We start from the raw sequence: 21,388 nt of genomic DNA on the forward strand, positions 1-21,388 counted from the left end.
CTTTTCCTCAGTTTCTTTTTCAGTTATAGGAAGAGGGGGAAAAGGGCTGGATTTGGAAGTGTTTAAAAAACAAGCTACCATTATGGAAGAGTCCTTTAAGGCATGTGGATATGAGGAAAGTAGTGTGAGGGAAAGTTTAAATAAAGTATTGGAGGTCAATAGGGAGGAATTGCTTGTCCCAAAAGTGAAGGAACAAGACAAATTTCAGTGGGCCTTCGTCTCAAACTATAATTCCCAACACAAGGAAGTGGAAAAGAGTTTTAAACGCCATTGGTCAATTCTAAAGAAAGACCCCGTATTGGGTAAAGTACTTAAGAACTAAACTAGTAGTCTCCACTCCTCAATGAGTATGAAGAAGGGAGAAAATAAATCTTCTGGCTTTCATCGATGTGGTATGTGCACAGGTTGCAGATACATTCCAAAAAGCACTAGCAAAAGGAAGATTGATGAGGTTATAATAAATGGTAGGACACATAATGTGCTAGATTTTATTACCTGTCATTCAAAATATTTAATTTATGCAGTAGAGTGTAATTGTGGGAAATATTACATTGGGCGTACAACAAGATGTCTCAAAATCCGTATAGGTGAACATTTAAATAATATAAAAAAAGGCCTTGAATCACATTCCCTATCAGCCCATTTAAGTTCAATACAAGAAATTAAGAATTTTTATGGCATTAGAAAAATAAGAGAGTCCATTAGATGTAAGGACACTATTAGTAGATTGGCAAAAGAAGAGATGAAATATATCTTTAAATTCAATACTTTAGCCCCACATGGTCTTAATATTGATTTTGAATTAAAATGTTTTTTGTAATTTAGATTGGTTTTAATTTCCCTGTTTTTACTCTCTTCCTTTTTTATGTATTTAGTCTATATAGTATGGTCTTATTTATTTATGCTAATTTATAGATTATTTATGAAGTGGGAGAAAGAAATCATCGTAATGATCTATAAGTTACAAATGTCTCCAAGAAAATGGCTACCGCTTTCTTTGATGGCCACCGCTGTTTTGTGAATGAATTTTGACTACAAGAAAATGGCCGCCGGAGCTGTATAGGAACTAAGTGGAAGCCAGGAACTGTGAAATAAGGGGATGACCCGACGATGTCCAGATGCACCAGAGGGTCCGGTGACGCGACCGGAAGTCACGCAACTTCCGGTGACGTAGTACGAGTCACTTCCGGTAACGCGGATTGCAGCCTAGGAAATTACAAAGAAGCGGGAAGACCATCAAAGGCGGTTGAATATAACACCAGGAAAGGATTTTACTGAGTGAAGATAGTAATAGGTTTTAACTGGAGAGGGTCAGATTAGTTGGTCTATGTCTGGCTTTAGGGATAACATAGATTATGTAGGTTGGTGTATAAATTGTGGGATTGGAGTGGTCCTCTCCATACCTTGAGGAAGATACTGTGTATCGAAACGCGTTGGTGGGGGAGGACCAGTTGTGTTTTATTTTTGGTAATCCTAACGGTGGCGAGTCTTATGCCGACCTGAAGTCCGGACTTCATTTTACAACTTATATCCAGGTCAGGTGTATTTCCTTCACTATAAAGGATTCCTTGCATTCATTTTACAAAAAAAGACCATTTTATTTGTCATTTGTAATAAAATTGTTTGGACAATTTAAGAGTTACCAAGACATTCTTTTATCTCTTTTGTGGCCGAGGTTTCCCACATTTGATGTGAAGGGGAGAGAATGGTGGGACAGAACTTATAAAGAAACCATTTAAGGATTCAACCGAAATTGAGCCCTGTAAGTGGGGTACGTTTATATTTACCTTCTGGAGGGAGGAAAATGAGATAAAGATACCTTTATGGGTCCTGTATAATATCTATGACTGTGAGTCAGGGTACGCTCTTACTCAGTAACACAGAAATAAAGGAACCCAATTATCGGGGTTCATAAGAACTTGTGGTCTCAAAAAATACTACACTATGTATTTTTATATGACTCTTTTGTCTTTCCAGTGATTTCATCTGAGGCATACATTCCTGATATTTCAAAGGAGGAAGATCTCACTCTACATGACTGTTTGGAAGTGATTTATAAGTATATGTATCATTCCATGTTCTATCATTAAGAATTATTCTTCCCTATTTATATGTTTATGTTTGGCGCCATCAGTTATATAGTATCCATTTGTTGGTAGAAATCTATGATGTGATGCTCGCTGCCTAAGGCATGTGCTTGTGTGCGTTGTGACATAACTGATGTGTCAGACGAGGCAGGATGGATAACAATGCTGAGCAGTGCTAAGGAAAAACCACCTGCAAAATGGCCGACAGGGAGATAAAATGGCTGCCGTGCCTGCCGCGAGGGCAGGATGCCGGGGCCAACAAACGGGTGGTGGGAGGAATAGCCAAATCGTCTGGGTCTGCATGACGGCGCTAGCCACCGGAGGAAGGCAGGGGGTGAAATAGAAGAGAGCGGCGGGAGTTCAAATGGCCACCGGACCTGCCACAAAGACAGGACGTCGGGGCCGAACGGGTGTTGTGAGGCATAGCCGAACCGTCCAGGGCTGCGCAACAGCGCTAGCCACTGGAGGAAGGCAGGGGGTGAAACAACAGAGTGCACAGCGGGAGCCGCAGAAGCGAAATCTACTGCTGGTGCTGTGGGGAAAGTGTGCTGACAGGGCTGCACAGGCATAAGACCGCGCAGCCCCGTGGGAGCCATAGAAGGTGAGAGAGGAGGGGTGGCAGCCCCTGCAGGAGCTGCGCTAATGTGACAAAATTTTACAAGCGGGGGTTTGCGCAGAGTGAAGTGGGATGAAGGGTGCACAGAGGTAAAAATCTCACTAAAGGGAAGAAGGGGAAGGTATAGAAAAAAGTGGGAATACAAAGTTGACAGTATATGAATGGCAAAGCTACTCAGCCTGATCCTGTTTCAAAGATCCATAACCAAAGAGAGGCTGTCCATGCAAATGAGCCAATATATACGGATAAACCGACCACTCCCTCAAGCAATGTCATTGGCTCTACCAAACATCTGACCAGCCAGCACTATAAACTGCCCAGCAACAAGGCTGTCATACACAGCCAACAGCAAAACACCAGTAATCTTACAATATTCTCACGCTTATCCAGCCTTCGCCTACTAGAAGCAGTCTGATCTGGACTTGAGTCCTGGCGGATTGGACAAGTGTGTACCCAGCTTAAGTCTCCAGGGCTAATGGCAAGGTACATCTTTTCCCAGGTAAGCAAGGGATCCATTCGACACCTGCCTGAGCATAAGAGCTGAAATTAGGATGCTTGGGTAGTGGGATGAAGCTGTTTGTCATATATTGTACTACTAGGTTGTTTTCTTTAACAGTGCAGAACCTTATTCTCCCCCCCCCCACACGGACACACACACACACACACACACATGGACACACACACATACACACATGGACACACACACACACACATGGACACACATACACAGACACAAACACACATGGACACATACACAGACACACACACATGGACACACACACATGGACACACAGACACAGACACACACTATGCCAAGCAAGCAGCTGCAGAGTTGTTAAAGCATCTACATTTATTTTCAATCTAGCATAATTCTAACACATCCCAACCCGTGAATAAGAGCATTCTTGTCAAACAAGGGCCAATTAGTATATTCCCCAGTTACACAGATTATCTTTATTATATAATAATCTTTTTAATATAAAACTTACTTTACATATCCTTAATTCCTTTGTATTTACTAGTGATGGTATATTATATTTTTATTACCTAGCATGAAAATTGCACTGAATTTTGATTATTGTCACAATTGATAGGACAGCTATGATCAATGGGTCTTCCCCATGGGTGACACCAATAAGGTATGACCCCATCTTTCCCTGGCGGGAAGATTAACTATGTGTTAAGCACTGTAGGGATCATACACTACTAGTCTATAAAAGCTGTGTTCAGTGAAGAAAAACATACAGTATAAATAAAAGCATTATGCTATAGTTAAATAATGTAGTTGTTAAAATGTTTTCCCTGACATAAAGAATAAGAATGTTCTCTATAAGGCGGACGCCTATTATCTTTCCATGCGGCCATCAGACTATCTTGTGGGAGTAGGGAGAAAGCATGAAGTTTTAACATAGAACATCCAATGGATGGTTACTCAGCCCATACTATGATGTCATCAAGCAGTGAGGTCACGATAGAGGAAAGTACCCCAATCAGAGGGTTCCTGTAAGGGTCACCTGTTACACTGTGTTCTGTAAGGTGATGTGACATTATGGTCATTTATCCAGATATTATGCAGAATTATAAACCCATATGTACAGTATAGATTTTGAATAAAATGATTCCTGTGAAAATGTTCCTTTTATTTAACAGACAAAATAAAATTAAGACAAATAAATGGCAGCTAACGATACGGAGAAAATATAGAAACGTGTTTACTTTCCAAGACTATTCATAGCATTCAAAGTCATTAGTAACACACAAGTGATAGCAATACATATTCTATACACATTAACAGGGCTATGGCCATATGGACACAATTGTGCAATGTACACGTGAGGTGGTAAAACATATAAATAGCAACATTGTGTCCAGCAAACCAGTCACTGGACATCTCTCCACCATGAAACTGCTTCTGGTCTGTCTGCTCCTCGGAGCTGCCGGTGAGTCTCATTAGCTTACAGATACCATGGTGCATCTCGTGGTAACGGCTTTATGTGTTATATTGTGTAATGGTGCTGCGGTGCAAGTCAGTGTGTCATCTCTTACAGCTGCCTTGGAGGATGATAAGATAGTCGGAGGCTACCCCTGTGCCGAGCACGCTATTCCCTACCAGGTGTCCTTGTATGTTGGGTACCACTCCTGTGGAGGGTCCCTGATTACCAACCTGTGGGTGATCTCTGCTGCTCAATGCTACATATCGTAAGTACAGTCATTGTGCTATAGATGATGTTCATAATGGTTGGTTGTATGGCTGGTTGTGTGGTTGGCTGGTTGGCTGTTTTGCTGGTTGGCTGTATTACTGGTTGGTTGGTTGGGTGAGTAGTTAGTTGATCAGTCATTTGGTAGGCTGGTTGAATGACCATTTAGATCCCTGGTTGATCTCTAGGGAAACTTTAAAGGTCTTCTACTGTTTGCATGTCAGAGATCATAATCTTACTGGTCATATTTAATAATTTTATAGATTAAATCAAGTATTATTACAATATTAATGCTAGTTTTGTTGTACCTGCTTTTCAAAACAATAGAGTTATACTATATACCTAGATCTGATAATGTTATTTTAACTATACATTATCACTATGTGAATCATTGAGTTGCTGAGTGAAGTGGAATCACTTCTGCTGGTGCCCATAAGCTGTGTTATATCTCACAGTATAGATGTGTCAGAGTGGGCTACATAAGTCTTACTTCCCCCCATGTTGTCTCCAGGATCCCTTAATTATCTCAATAAGCAGATTTATACTTCTCTGTCTGATTGTTCTGTATCTGTATCTTCATCCAGGAGCCTCCAGGTCAGAATGGGAGAACATAATATCGCAACAAATGAGGGCACCGAGCAGTTCATCAACTCTGTCAGGGTCATCCAACATGGCGCCTACAACTCCAGAACCCTGGACAATGACATCATGCTGATCAAGCTCGCCTCTGTCGCCACCCTCAACGCCTACGTCCAGACTGTGACTCTGCCCTCTGGCTGCGCAGCCTCCGGCACCAACTGCCTGATCACTGGCTGGGGAGACACATTCATCGGCAGTAAGTTACAGATCTCTAACTGAAGTCCATTATTTGCCCTGGACCTGGGTGGAGAGTTACAGCTGTATTTCAGGAGCTATTTACAATGTTAATAAGTTATTAAATGTCATTTCTTAGTGAATAATATTGTAAATGTAACTGACAGCTATACTTTGGAGGATGTATAAGGACATACAGTATTACAGTAACGTACCGTGTACAGGAAGATTAAAGTCCATGATTTGCCCTGGACCTGGATTGAGAATTACAGCTGTAGTCCAGGAGCTAGTTGCAATGTTAATACGATATTGAATGTAATTTCTTTGTTAAAAATAGTTTTTCTATTTGAAAAAAGAAAATAATTTTCATACAAATAGAAATGTTTATTTGATAAAATGCACAAATATAGATCATTCAGAGACATTCCCAGCACAGATAATTCCATATACAATGGAATTTAAATGATGGCTATAGTTTGGAGCATGTATAAGGACATAGGGCCTGATTCAGACCCGGTCGCAAGCACTGAGCGCTCGCAACCGGGTCAATGGTGGCGCATGCGCGAGACCCGGCTAGCGACGGGGAATCCATCGCTCCGGGTCTCGCACCAAAGGGGGTGAGCTGTCGATGTTGAGTGACAGCTCGCCCCCTTTTGTGGGCGGGCCAGGAGTGTGGCTGCCCAAATGGAGGCGTTCCCATGAGAACACCTGCCATTTGGGGGCAGCCCCACTGACATCACAAGTGATGTCAGTGGAGAGCTTCCTGCTCTGTTAGAGCCGAAAGCTCTATGGGCTTGGATGAATGAGACCCTACCACAAGGGTCTCGTCACAAGCCCAATGGTCGCGATGGTCTTGACCATTGTGACCATCATTATGGCCGCTCGCTTTAGCTGTGGGTGGTCACCCACAGCTATGTGAGCGGCCAAGAGGCCGCACCAAAAAAAAAAAATCCGGCCCTGATTCAGAGCGAGCACTCTGAAAGAGCGAGCGGCTCTGAATCAGGCCCATAGAGTATTACAGCAACATGCCATGTACAGTAAGATAGAAGAATATTAAATACATGTAATAAATAACTGTTTTCTGCAGCCAACTTTCCAGACATACTGCAGTGCCTGGACGCCCCCATCCTGACCTCCGCTCAGTGTGACAGCGCCTACCCAGGAGAGATCACTGAGAACATGATCTGTATTGGTTACATGGAAGGAGGCAAGGATGCCTGCCAGGTAATGTCACAGCTACAGATGTGTCCACTTACACCTTTGTGAAAATTGAGCCATGGCCTGCCATTCATGGCATCAGATAACCAACCCTGCCAAGATATACATGTCGGGACATGTGTAAGGAAGCTGAAATATAGGCCCTGATTCAGAGCCGGATGCTCTGACCAGAGCGCTCGCTCTGAATCAGGGCCCACCTCCATTAATATGGAGCGTCCTCCTGGACGCTCGTATAGCTGTGGGTCACCACCCACAGCATATACGAGCGTGCAGGATGATGGTCACGATGGTCTTTGACCATCGCGACCATCGAAACTGCGAACAAAAGCCTGCGGTTGGGTTTCCCAACCGCAAGGCCAGGAGTGATTTTGGCTCTATCAGAGCCAAAATCATTCCCACTGACATCATTAGTGATGTCAGTGGGACCGGCTTCAGACGGTAGGCGTTCCCTTAGGAACGCCTCCGTCTGGCAGGCATGCCCCCGGCACGCCCACCAAAGGGGGCGTGCAGTCAGTCACCATCGACAGCACGCCCCCTTTGATGAGACACTCCGAGCGAAGGAAAGTCCTTCGCTCGTCGGGTCTCGCGCATGCACACGACGGAGCTCCCTCCGTCGTGCGCATGCGCAGTGGGGACCATCGACCCACTTGCGAGCGGACAGCCGCTCGCGAGTGGGTCTGAATGAGGGCCATAGTGTAGTACCACTTTTCAGACAGCAGGTGGCATTTTTAGAAAAGTATACTGCGGCTGTCTAAGTAGAAAGCTGGATAGGAAGACCCAATACAGTGAGCTGCTTCCCATTGCAGTGCCAGACAGGCTTACAGAATCTCCTGCATACTTTGGCTACATATATAGTAAAAAGTCCTACAGAATAGAAAATAGCACTTGGAAATATAGCACCATATTTCATATACTAAAAAAAACACTATTGCTATATTTGTAGCTGGATCTAGAACTGAAGCTGTCAGATGTCAGTTTCATTTCATTTTCACTATGTAAGCGGTAAAAGACTTCAGTATTTGCCTGTAGGTGTTATAGCGTAGTGATAAGGTGACTGCACATCACACCAGGAAATTAGGGTTTGAATCTTAGTGTAAACCTATTTTTTTCTCCAAAAATACATTTTTATGAATCAATATATATATAGTATAATTCAAAAACTGACCATCAGTAATATACTATATGTTTATGTCCTTCTCCAGGTAAACCCTTTGCTTTTCTCAACACAGAGGGGAGGGGGGAGGAATTCATTTGTAAAGGCTGCACATTTCCCACAGACAGACAACAAACCACATTTTCATGAGACACTTTTGTACATTGACACAGAAGCATAGATGGGATCGGTGAGACCCCTCTGTGCGGCTATGTATTTCAATGACATAGATGCATGCATGGACCAGGAGATCCATGCTACATGCATCTGGGTCATTGACACAGAGCATAGACGGGATCAGAGAGACCCCTCTGTGCGTCTATGTATATCAATGACACAGAGCATAGACGGAATCAGAGAGACCCCTCTGTGCGGCTATGTATATCAATGACACAGAGCATAGACGGGATCAGAGAGACCCGTCTGTGTTCCTGTGGTAAAAAAACCCAAAACCTGTGAAAACAAATAGCAAAAAATGGCATGCCCCCCCTCCACAAAAGAGCCCTGAGCTTTTAGTGACCCAGTGCTGGTTTTGATTAAATATAGGGGAAAAATGACATAGGGGTCCCCTGTACTTAAGCACAACAAGCACTGGGCTAGTCAGAACCAGCTCTGGTTGCAAAAATATGGGGGACAAACGACATAGGGACAGTGCGCAACTAGCACTGGGCACTGATCTGATTTTGGAAATACAAGGGGAAAAATTATGTAGGGTCCCCCTGTAAGATTCAGAACCAGCTACATACTTTTTCTAGTGAGGGGGCTAATGCCACAGCCAGGGGAGCCATTACACTGGGCCCCCCAGTCAAAGCATTAAACCTGACCGCTAATCAGCCCAGGCCGGGGATCCCTGGGGAGCTAAGGACCCAGAGCCAACTCTTGGGATGTTCGACCAGTGCGGTCGAACAAGGGTGCCGACCCATAGAGGGTGCTCAGATCTATCTGCCTGCCCCAGATCCCTAACCCAAGGCAAAACCTCACGATCCCACTCTTGGGTCGCGAAATTGTGGGGTCAATGGGTTTTGTATTGAGCGGGCTTAACTCTGATTGGCTGAGAGAGCCTTCCATCACGGCTCTCAGCCAATCAGCGTTAAGCCCATTTAATATGCACACAGGAAGCAAAAGAATATGGTGCCCACCATCCCCCACTGCCCTACACCGCCTGCACCCCCGCTGCCGACACTGCCAGCACCCCACTGGCAGCAACCCCCGCTGCTGACACCACCACTGCCGACACTCATGCACTGCTGCCCCACGTACTGAGGACACAGTCAGCGACCTCCACACTGCCGACACAGTGGACACCACCAGCACCCCTGCACTGCCGACACTGTCAGCACTCATGCACTGAGGACACTGCTGGCACCCCCGCTCTGCTGAAATTGCCATCACCCTGCATTGAGAACACCCCTATACTGCCAACACAGTCAGCAAACCTGCACTGAGGACACTGCTGGCACCCTTGCACTGCCGACATCGCCGGTACCCTTCACTGAGGACACTGCCAGCACCACAGCACTGCCATTCCATGTACTGAGGACATCGCCTGCAACCCCCGCACTGCCGACACAGCCAGCAAATCTACACTGAGGACACTACTGGTACCCCCACTCTGCCGACATCGCCGGAACCCTACATTAGGAACACCCCTGTACTGCCAACATAGTCAGCAAACCTGCACTGAGAACACTGCTGGCACCCCCGCACTGCCAACTTTGCTGGTACCTTACACTGAGCACATCACCTGCAACCCCCGCACTGCCGACACAGCCAGCAAATCTACACTGAGGACACTACTGGCACCCCCGCTCTGCCGACATCGCCGGCACCCTGCATTAAGAACACCCCTGTACTGCCAACATAGTCAGCAAACCTGCACTGAGGACACTGCTGGCACCCCCGCACTGCCAACATCGCTGGTACCTTACACTGAGGACACCGCAGCATGGCCAAACCACATGCTGAGGACACCGTCAGCAACCCCTACAATGCCGATGCAGCCAGCAAACCTGCACTAAAGACACCACTGGCACTGCCGACATTGTCAGTACCCTTCACTGAGGACACTGCCAACACCATTGCACTGCCATTCCATGTACTGAGGACACCTTCAGCAACCCTGCTCTGCTGTCATAGTATGTGCATTATTGGTGTATCCAACCCACACTGTATAACACACTGTATCCATGTTGGAAATTGGAAGATGAACTGCCACATGTTAGTGTCGCCCACTGTGACACTTAGCTTAGTCAGCCAGCTAGCTGGATGCAACCTTTTGGCCTTAACAAGATGAAAAATATAATATTGTGAGGTGGTCAAAATTGATTGGAAATGACTGTAAATAAATGTTATTGAGGTTAATAATACTGTAGGATCAAAAACAAGCCATATATACAGTCAGGTCCATAAATATTCTGACATTGACAGAACTTTCAGATTTTGGCCTCTATTCACCACCACAATGGCTTTGAAATGAAACAAACACGATGTGATTTAACTGCAGACTTTCAGATTTAATTTGAGGGTAATTACATCCAAATCGGGTGAATGGTGTAGGAATAACAACAGTTTCAATATGTGCCTCCCACTTTTTACTACAAATCCCTTACAGGGACAGAGCTTGCGATAAAGCTCTGTCCCTGTGAATCCCCTTCAGAGCCTTATCACGGTATTTTCACAAAAAATACCGTGACAAGTGCCCCGCGCATGCGCCGTCTGGTGCCGCTGCTACCCCCCACCGGTGCTAAGCCCCGCCCCCCTGGTGCTAAGCCCCGCCCCCGCGATCATGGACCCCCACGACCCCCCTTCCCCCCCCTGCCACCCCCCTCTCCCTTACTTACACTTACCTGCATGCTCCAGGCCTCCGGTGATGTTCTCCATTCCTCCAGTCAGGTGATCTCCCATACTGCACTGGGGCCTGATCACCTGATGACCGGGCAGCAGTGCACTGTGGGAGACCAGCTGACCAGAGGGGAGTCATCACCGGAGGCCCGATCACCGGTCCCTGGAGTCAGGTAATTTTTTTTTTTACTATTTTTTTTTTTCTTTTCTTTACAGTAATCAGCTTGCGGTCTGTTTAGACCACACAGCTGATTACTGGGGCTGACTCCCGGCTCTGCTCTCCCCATTAGAGCAGGCCAGGAGTCCGGTAACCGGAGGAGACCCTGGATAACGCCACCTGAAGGTGGCGTTATTATCACAGGGCTTTCCCCGATATTTTTTTCACATTTATTTTTAGTAACTATGGTCGGATCACATTTCCCATTACAATTATGGGAAATGCGATCTGCTTACTAAAAATAAGTGATACTTAGGACTTGGAGTAGAATTTTATGAATTCTACTCCAATTGCCCTGTAATAACTATAGGTGATACTAAAATAATGTGAAAAGGGTGTGAAAACACCCTTTTTCACATTATTTTAGTAAAAATAATGTTGATAAATAGAGCACACTGTGTATACTTTACCGTAATAACAAAGTGGAAAACAAAACATTGTGCTTCCAGCTACATTACTGGTCTATGAATGTACAATATAACCATGGAAAATGAGTACAGTTTTGGGAGGATGATAGGGACTGAAAGTACAAAAGTGTCTCAATACACAAAGGGAAACATTAATGAGTAGTAACAACACACAAGGGGAGGGCTAATGAAAACTTGATTTGTTGTCTGTGTAAAAAGTGCAGCCTTTACAAATGTATTCCTCCTCCCTCCCCCTCTGTGTTGAGGCAAACAATGGGCATGAACACACTGTAAATCACTGATGGCCAGTTTTTGAATTATAATGTATATCTAGAACCAGTACTGTATATGAATATTGGGATGGCAGTGCTGCAGTGCTGGCAGTGTCCTCAGTGACAGGTAACGGAGGTGTTGGTAGTGTGGGGGTGCCAGCAGTATCTTCAGTGCAGGTTTGTTGGCTGTGTCGGCAGTGCAGGGTTGCTGACGGTGTCTGCAGTACATGGGATGGCAGTGCTGTAGTATCCTCAGTGACGGGTACTGGCAATGTCAGCAGTGCCAGTGGTGTCTATGGGTGAGGGGGGCACACAGAGCCACTGCTGCTCTGTTCATAGAGGGGGAAGGAGGAGGAGAGCTGCTGCTGTAAAGGTGCATACACGTAGCAATTTAAAAGGATGATTTAAATGATATCGATATCGTTACCATTATCTATCAAATTATCCTTTTTTAATGTACCCTACCAACTTACCTTCAACCAGCAATGTGCAGGCACGTATGGATGATAGCGATATCGCCCATCGTCCCTGCATACTGCACAACCTGCTGATCGCGGGTCGCTATAGTTGCTGGCCAGTTATTGGTGTGTTGGATGATCTATATACACCAGGGAGTGTGCAGTATGATCTGCCAGCGATATTGTATTGCTGGCAGATCGCTTCGTGTGTATGCACCATTACACTGCTATGGGTGGGGGAGGGGGGCACACAGAGCCAGTGATGCTGTTATCAGGGATAAGAGGAGGGGGAGAACTGCTTGGAGTGTGTGCACTAAGGATAGGACATAAAAAGACAACATTGAAAGTACTGTACAGTTTTTAATGTTGATTACAAAACATTGTTTAGACCTAAACATTGGTTCTGGAACATCGATGTTAACCAATTTTTCTATTTTTTATTGGACCTGTAGGTGCTTAAACATATAAAACACCAATAAACTTCTGAAATCATACTTATTTTATATTTAATTTATGAGGGCTCACAGTATGTATAGTCCCACATACTGTATATCACTCCCTTGGAATGGCGCTCTTTGGGCCTGATTCAGAGGTATACGGTAACCCAATGGCTAGGGCACATCTCCGATGGTGGGAGAACTGTGCATGTGCAGCCCTCTGGCTCTGTCCGCTTGCAGTGTCTCCTGGCTGCAGCCTGATTAACAGGCTGTGGTGTTTTGGAGGCGGAGCGGGGGTGGACCCTGGCAGTGGGATGGTAGGCATCCTCATTCAAATGAGTCTTAGTGTTTTTTATTTTCAGGACTTGTTATTATATATAGAGGTTCTGTTTTTTATCTGTAATATTTTTAATAAAATAGCTGTTTGAAGCAGTATTATGCTACAGTGCATCCGGAAAGTATTCACAGAGCATCACTTTTTCCACATTTTGTTATGTTACAGCCTTACTTCAAAATGGAATAAATTCATTTTTGTCCTCAAAATTCTACACACAATACCCCATAATGACAACATGTAAAAAGTTTTTTTGAGATTTTTGCAAATTTAATTTAAAAAAAACCACTAAGATATCACATATACATAAGTATTCACGGCCTTTGTCATGAAGCTCAAAATTGAGCTCACGTGCATCCTCTTTCCACTGATCATCCTTGAGATGTTCCTACAGCTTAATTGGAGTCCACCTGTGGTAAATTAATTTGATTGGACATGATTTTGAAAGGTATACACCTGTCTATATAAGGTCCCACACTTGACAGTGCATATCAGAGCACAAAATAAGCATGAAGTCCAAGGAATTGTCTGTAGACCTCCGAGACAGGATTGTCTCAAGGCACAACTCTGGTGAAGGGTACAGGAAAATATCTGCTGCTTAGAAGGTCCCAATGAGCACAGTGGCCTCCATCATCCATAAATGGAAGAAGTTTGGAACCACACAGGACTCTTCCTAGAGTTGGCCATCCATCTAAACTGAGCGATCGGGGGAGAAGGGCCCTAGTCAGGGAGGTGACCAAGAACCCGATGGTCACTCTGTCAAAGCTACAGCATTTCTCTGTGGAGAGACAAGAACCTTCCAGAAGGACAACCATCTCTGCAGCAATCCACCAATCAGGCATGTATGGTAGAGTGGCCAGATGGAAGCCACTCCTTAGTAAAAAGCACATGGCAGCCCGCCTGGAATTTGCCAAAATGCACCTGAAGGACTCTCAGATCATGAGAGACAAAGATTGAACTCTTTGGCAAGAATGGCAGGCGTTCTAGTTGGAGGAAACCAGGCACCGCTTTTCGCCAGGCCAATGCCATCCCTACAGTGAAGCATGGTGGTGGCAGCATCATGCTGTGGGGATGTTTTTCAATGGCAGGAACTTGGAGACTAGTCAGGATAGAGGGAAAAATGAATGCAGCAGTGTACAGAGACATCCTGAATGAAAACCTGCTCCAGAGCACTCTTGACCTCAGACTGGGGTGATGGTTAATCTTTTAGCAGGACAACGACCCTAAGCACACAGCCAAGATATCAAAGGAGTGGCTTCAGGACAACTCTGTGAATGTCCTTGAGTGGCCCAGCCAGAGCCCAGACTTGAATCCGATTGAACATCTCTGGAGAGATCTGAAAATGGCTGTGCATCGACGCTTCCCATCCAACCTGATGGAGCTTGAGAGGTGCTGCAAAGAGGAACGGGTGAAACTGCCCAAAGATAGGTGTGCCAAGCTCGTGCCATCATATACAAACAGACTTGAGGCTGTAATTGCTGTCAAAAGTGCATCAACAAAGTATTGAGCAAAGGCTGTGAATATTTATGTACATGTGATTTTTTTAGGTTTTTTTTTATTAAATTTGAACAAATCTCAAAAAAAACTATTTACACGTTGTCATTATGGGGTATTATGTGTAGAATTTTGAGGAGAAAATTAAATTTATTCCATTTGGAATAAGGCTGTAACATAACAAAATGTGAAAAAAGTGACGCGCTGTGAATACTGTCCGGATGCACTGTATGTACTGTACCTCTATTTACTTTTATGTTAGTACATGAAATATCATCTGGAAATCATCTGTTGGAGATGCAATAAAGGATTTTATTGAAATCTACTGTATGCTGTTGAATCCTCTTTATGTGAAGAAAATTATAAGGTAACCTTAAAACCTGAAGGGGTAATAAGAGGTGTTTGCTTTAAATATATCAAGAGGTATGTACCTTAAACATAAGGTGGATGGGACTGTTCTATCAACACCTATTGTTCATATATAAATAATCCCTCACATTGGGTGGATCAACAATAATTTAAAATACTACACTATGGGTCTCATTTATTAACGAGTTTTAGCACCAGAACGAGTGAAACATTTCACTGTGTATGATAAATGGTGCTCCAGCCAATCAGCTTCCAACTGTCACTGTGTATGATAAATGGTGCTCCAGCCAATCAGCTCCCAACTGTCACTGTGTATGATAAATGGTGCTCCAGCCAATCAGCTCCCAACTGTCACTGTGTATGATAAATGGTGCTTCAGCCAATCAGCTCCCAACTGTCACTGTGTATGATAAATGGTGCTTCAGCCAATCAGCTCCCTACTGTCACTGTGTATGATAAATGGTGCTCCAGCCAATAAGCTCCCAACTGTCACTGTGTATGATAAATGGTGCTTCAGCCAATCAGCTCCCAACTGTCAACTGCTAGAAAAGTGACAGTTGGGAGCTGATTGGCTGGAGCAACATTTATCATACACAGTGACATTTGTCACTCGTTTTGGTGATAAAACTAGTTAATAAATGGGGGCCTTTGATTGTTTCCTTTTGTTGTCATCATTTTGAGGTAAATATAAGGACACAAAGGGCCTGGATGGAATTGCAGAGCCGCACCTAAGCGCACACAAGAGACTGTGCAATTCTGTTCATTTAAAATGTGAATGCAGAAGGAGGTATCGCACACCTCCTTTCTGCATTTGCATGATCTCAGCTCTGCCATTGAGGCCGCAGCCTGGTGTTACCATCAGAACAATTGCGACTGATGGTTGCCGATGTTCCTAAGGCTAGGCTGCGGGAGCTAAAACTTCCCACAGCCTGGCCGGTCCTGGCAGCTTGCGAGTCCAGAAAGTCTGCGTGCACCCATACGGACTCTGCCCTCGCCCCTCCTTGAAAAATGGGGCAACACGCCCCTGTTTCCGGGAACGCTGCCAGGGAACATCCCCGCTCCACCTCCAAAACACCACAACCTGTCAATCAGGCTGTGGCCGGGAGACACTGCAAGTGGACTCGCAGTCAGAGGGCTGCACATGCTCAGTACACCTCCTGCACATGCGCAGTCCTACCACCATCGGATATGTGCGCTAACCATCGGGTTTCAGAACCAATGTTTAGGTCTAAACAATGTTTTGTAATTAATGTTAAAAACATTGGTACAGTAATTTCACTGTTGTCTTTTTATGTCCTATCCATAGTGCACACACTCCAAGCAGCTCTGCCCCTCCCCCCATCCCTGCTAACAGCATCACTGGCTCTGTGTGCCCCCTCCCCCACCCACAACAGTGTAACAGCAGCAGCTCACCTCCTCCTCATCCTTTCCCCTCTATGAACACCGCAGTGGTTGGTCAGTGTGCAACCCTCACCCAGGGCCAAATTTAGGTATGTACAGATTCCTGGGCAACAAATGTGGGGGTTCTATCAAGTTTATTTATATATATATATGGCAATTGGCATACTGTGTATACTTTACTGTAATAACAAAGTGGAAAACAAAACAATGAGCTACATTACTGGTCTATGAATGTACAATATAACCATGGAAAATTAGTACTATTTTGGGAGGATGATAGGGATCGAAAGTACAAAAGTGTCTCAATACACAAAGGGCAACATTAATGAGTAGTAACAACACACAGGGGGAGGGCTAATGAAAACTTGATTTGTTGTCTGTGTAAAAAGTGCAGACTTTACAAATGTATTCCTCCTCCCCCCTCTGTGTTGAGGCAAACAATGGGCATGAACACACTGTAAATCACTGATGGCCAGTTTTTGAATTATAATGCATATCTAGAACCACTACTGTATATAAAATATCGAGCCATATTTTCAGGGGGAAATTTCTACACTAAGAAATCACTACACACATACGCCATCCTCACTGACTCCACATAGTGTACACAGTGTTCACAGCCTCTAGATGAAATATGATATTATTCTAAAAAGTTTTATTATTATTACAATAATATTATTGATATTATTGTATTATTGAATTATACAAATTTATTATTATTGGAGCAAAAAAAACATGTTTACACTGGGATTCAAACCCTAACTGCCAAGTGTGATGTGCAGTGACTTTACCACTACGCCACAATACCGGTGTATGGGAAGTACAGAATCAGTCTTTTCAGGAACTGATGACAGTTTCCTAGTGACAGTTTTTTTGGTGCTAGTATAGTGTTTCAGTGGCTAGTACAGTGATATAGCTGCAAATGCATATAAGCCCATTTAATATTCACACAGAAAACAAAAGAAGATGGCGCCTGTCATCACCTGCTGCATGACACCGCCTGCACCCTCGCTGCTGACACAGCCGGCACCCCACTGGCAGCATCCCCCGCTGCTGACACCACCGCTGCTGACACTGCCAGCACCCCTGCACTCCTACTCCACGTACTAAGGACACCGTTAGTGACGCCCACACTGCCGACACTGCTGGCACTCCCACACTGAGGACACCACCAGCACCCCTGCACTGCCGACACTGTCAGCACACATGCACTGAGGACACTGCTGGCTCCCCTGCTCTGCCGACACCACCAGAAACCTGCATTGAGAACCCCTGCACTGCCAAAACAGTCAGCAAACCTGCACTGAGCCAACCGCTGGCACCCCTGCTCTGCCAACATTGCCAGCACCCTGCATTGAGAACACCCCTGCACTGCCACACAGTCAGCAAACCTGCACTGAGGACACCGCTGGCACCCCCACACTGCTGACATCACCGGTACCCTTCACTGAGGACATTGCCAGCACCACAGCACTGCCATTCCATGTACTTAGGACACTGCCAGCAACCCCTGCACTGCCGACACAGCCATCAAACCTGCACTAAAGACACCACTGGCACTGCCTACATCACCAGTACCCTACAATGAGGACACTGCCAGCACCACAGCACTGCCATTCCATGTACTGAGGACACTGTCAGCAACCCCTGCACTGCTGACACAGCCAGCAAACCTGCACCGAAGATACCACTAGCACCCCAGCACTGCCAACATTGCCAGTACCCTTCACTGAGGACACTGCCAGCACTGCAGCACTGCCATTCCATGTACTAAGGACACCGTCAGCAACCCCTGCACTGCCAACACAGCCAGCAAACCTGCACTAAAGACACCACTGGCACTACTGACATTGCCAGTACCCTTGACTGAGGACCCTGCCAGCACCACAGCACTGCCATTCCATGTACTGAGGACACTGTCAGCAACCCCTGCACTGCCGACACAGCCAGCAAACCTGCACCGAAGATACCACTGGCACACCCACTGTGCTTACACCGCCAGTACCCTGCACTGTGGATACTGCCAGCACCACAGCACTGCCATTCCGTGTACTGAGGATATCGTCAGCATCACCTGCACTGCCGACACAACCAGCAAACCTGCACTAAAGATACCACTGGCATTGCCGACATTGCCAGTACCCTACACTGAGGACACTGCCAGCACTGCAGCACTGCCATTCATGTACTGAGGACACCGTCAGCAACCCTGCACTGCTGACACAGCTGGCACCCCCACTCTGCTTACAACGCCAGTACCCTGCACTGAGGACACTGCCAGCACCACAGCACTGCCATTTCATATACTGAGGACACCTTCAGCAACCCTGATCTGCCGACACTGCTGTCATAGTAAGAGCACTATTGGTGTTTCCAACCCACACTGTATCCATGTTGGAAATTGGAAGCTGAACTGCCGTCCACTGTATCACTTAGCGTAGTCAGCCAGCTAGCTGGATGCAACCTTTTGGCCTTAACTAGATGAAAAAAATAATATTGTGAGGTGGTTAAAATTGTTTGGAATTACTGGAAATAAATGTTATTGAGGTTAATAATACTGTAGGAACAAAAATAGGCCCATTTTATGTAATTTTTACTGTTTTTATGATATTTTAAGAAAAAAATCCAAAACCAAAACACGAGGGTCGGCACACATGAGAGAGAGAGAGAGAGAGAGAGAGAGAGAGAGAACAACTGACATACTGTGTATACTTCTTCTAGCTACATTACTGGTCAAATAATGTACAATATAACCATGGAAAATGAGTACTATTTTGGGAGGAAGGGATGGGCCAAAAGTAAAAAGTGTCTCGATACAAAAAGGGCAACATTAATGAGTAGTAACAACACAAAACACAGGGGGAGGGCTAATGAAAACTTGATTTGTTGTCTGTGGAAAATGTGCAGCCTTTACAAATGAATTCCTCCTCCCCCCTCTACTTTGAGACAAGCAATGGGTTAATCTGAAAAAGGACATTAACATACTGTAAATTACTGATGGCCAGTTTTTGAATTATAATGTATATCTAGAACCAGTACTGTATATGAAATATCGAGCCATATTTTCAGGGGGAAATTTCGACACTAAGAAATCACTACACACACATGCCGTCCTCACTGACTCAGATCCCCACAGCCTCTAGATGAAATATGATATTATTCTAAAAAGTTTATTGTTATTACAATAATATTATTGATATTATTATATTATTAAGTTATATAAATTTATTTTTGGAGCAAAAAAAAAAAAGTTTACATTGGGATTCAAACCCTAACTGGCAAGTGTGATGTGCAGTGACTTTACCACTATGCCACAATACTGGTGGATGGGAAGTACAGAATTAGTCTTTTGAGGAACTGATGACAGTTTCCTAGTGAGTTTTTTTGGTGCTAGTACAGTGTTTCAGTGGCTAGTACAGTAATTTAGATGCCAATGCATATTGCACCTTAACATAAACACTCCTCAAAGCTCCTTGTTTGCCCTCTATTAAAATCCAAAGGAGACCACTATTGTATCTTTGCTACATAGGTTGAACACTATTAAGTGCTACATTACATGATACACTGGCCACACAGTGGTGAAAGTATGAATTGCACCTTTGCTGCACCGCAGATAGCACGGCATGACAATATATGAGAATTGATGTCATGCCAAATTGAGAGCCATGGCAGTTTTCAGAAAGGTGTATGTGGACACAACTGTATATCACTATGGTGCTAAGATCATGGTATCACTATAACATGTATGTGATGTACACACGCTGTATGATCACACAGTAGGCAGCTTAGTAATTATCCAGCACCCATCATGATGTGGTATGAATGTGAAACAATCTTCCTCCTGTGCTCAGGGTGACTCTGGTGGACCTGCGGTTTGTAACGGACAGCTCCAGGGTATTGTCTCCTGGGGATATGGCTGTGCCATGAGGAACCTTCCCAGTGTCTACACCAAGGTCTGCAACTACAACTCCTGGATCTCCAGCACTATGGCCACCAACTAATCTCCTACATAATATATTTACACAGAGCATTTCATCTCATGTTTATCATCAATCTTTCTACTAAAATAAACTTTGTACTATGTGTTCTGAATAAACTATTTTTTTGGAGACAATGTGTTATGTTAGTTTTGTACTTATCGCCATAGATTGGGCATTACACCTAATACAGCAATAGTTGTATGTCAGCACTCTGAGACAGATACAGTAATCAGTACAGGTGTTTAGTATGGAATTGGATTGAAATACCGGTGGCTCAAGAGCCACCGCTTCAAGTCTCGACAGTGACAGGCCAACAGGTGAAGATCCCAATGCCTGGTGGTAAGTTTGCTTCAATGCAATATAAATTGTGAATGGTTTGTGGGTCTCTGTAGTGATGGATATAAGGGTTGCAGAGCAGCCCCTACCCCCCACCACAGGACACTATGGCCCATGTGTGGGACAGTGGCACTGTCCCAGAAAAACGGGACTGTACTTCTGAATGTGGGACAGTTGTGAGGCACGGTATAAGCTAGAGATGTGCGGGTCTGGATTTTTGAAATCCGAATACACTCAAATTTAGGGGTTCTGAATAGAAGGTTTGCATTCACTTTTGTGACCCGGATGGAGCAGAGTCCCATTTCAGATCTGTTTTCAGTTCGGAACTCAGATTTAAAAAACAAACTTGGGTTTTTGCATTCGGATGTTTTTGCTTTTTAGTTGATTTTTGTATTGCTTTTTTTTTATCAAAATCCAGTAGCAAAACACTATAGAGGGTGGTTTTCCAAAATAAAAAAAATAAAAACTCGAAGGTGAATCCAGATCCAAAACCAAGACCAAGACAAGGAGGTCTGCACACATCTATAGTTTTAGCTCTAACTCCTCCACACAGACACACTTGCAAATCTTGTGGAGATACTTGTAGAGGTTATGGAGACACATACAGGTAATAAGATATAAATCTATAATTTACAGGAACCTTACCAGCAGCATTAGCAGCTAACACCAGCAGAAACACAAAATGGGGCCTTGTATACGGCACTGTCACAGTACACAACAGCTAGACTAAAGCAAAATATAACAGAACTGACTCAAC

General features: G+C 44.6%; 1 protein-coding gene across 1 annotated transcript; it reads left to right on the forward strand.

Annotated features, from left to right (window-relative positions):
• Nucleotides 1-4,603: 4,603 nt before the first annotated feature.
• LOC148516914 (trypsin-like) lies at nt 4,604-20,316 on the forward strand. The gene is made up of 5 exons (XM_088479406.1): nt 4,604-4,643; nt 4,752-4,902; nt 5,486-5,736; nt 6,802-6,938; nt 20,167-20,316. Exons 1-5 carry the CDS (start codon nt 4,604-4,606, stop codon nt 20,314-20,316), a joined length of 729 nt encoding a protein of 242 aa, XP_088335532.1.
• Nucleotides 20,317-21,388: the final 1,072 nt, after the last annotated feature.

Source organism: Taudactylus pleione, unplaced genomic scaffold, assembly GCF_031769625.1.
Source record: "Taudactylus pleione unplaced genomic scaffold, aTauple2 ptg000231l, whole genome shotgun sequence".
In the NCBI taxonomy this organism is placed as follows: domain Eukaryota; kingdom Metazoa; phylum Chordata; class Amphibia; order Anura; family Myobatrachidae; genus Taudactylus; species Taudactylus pleione.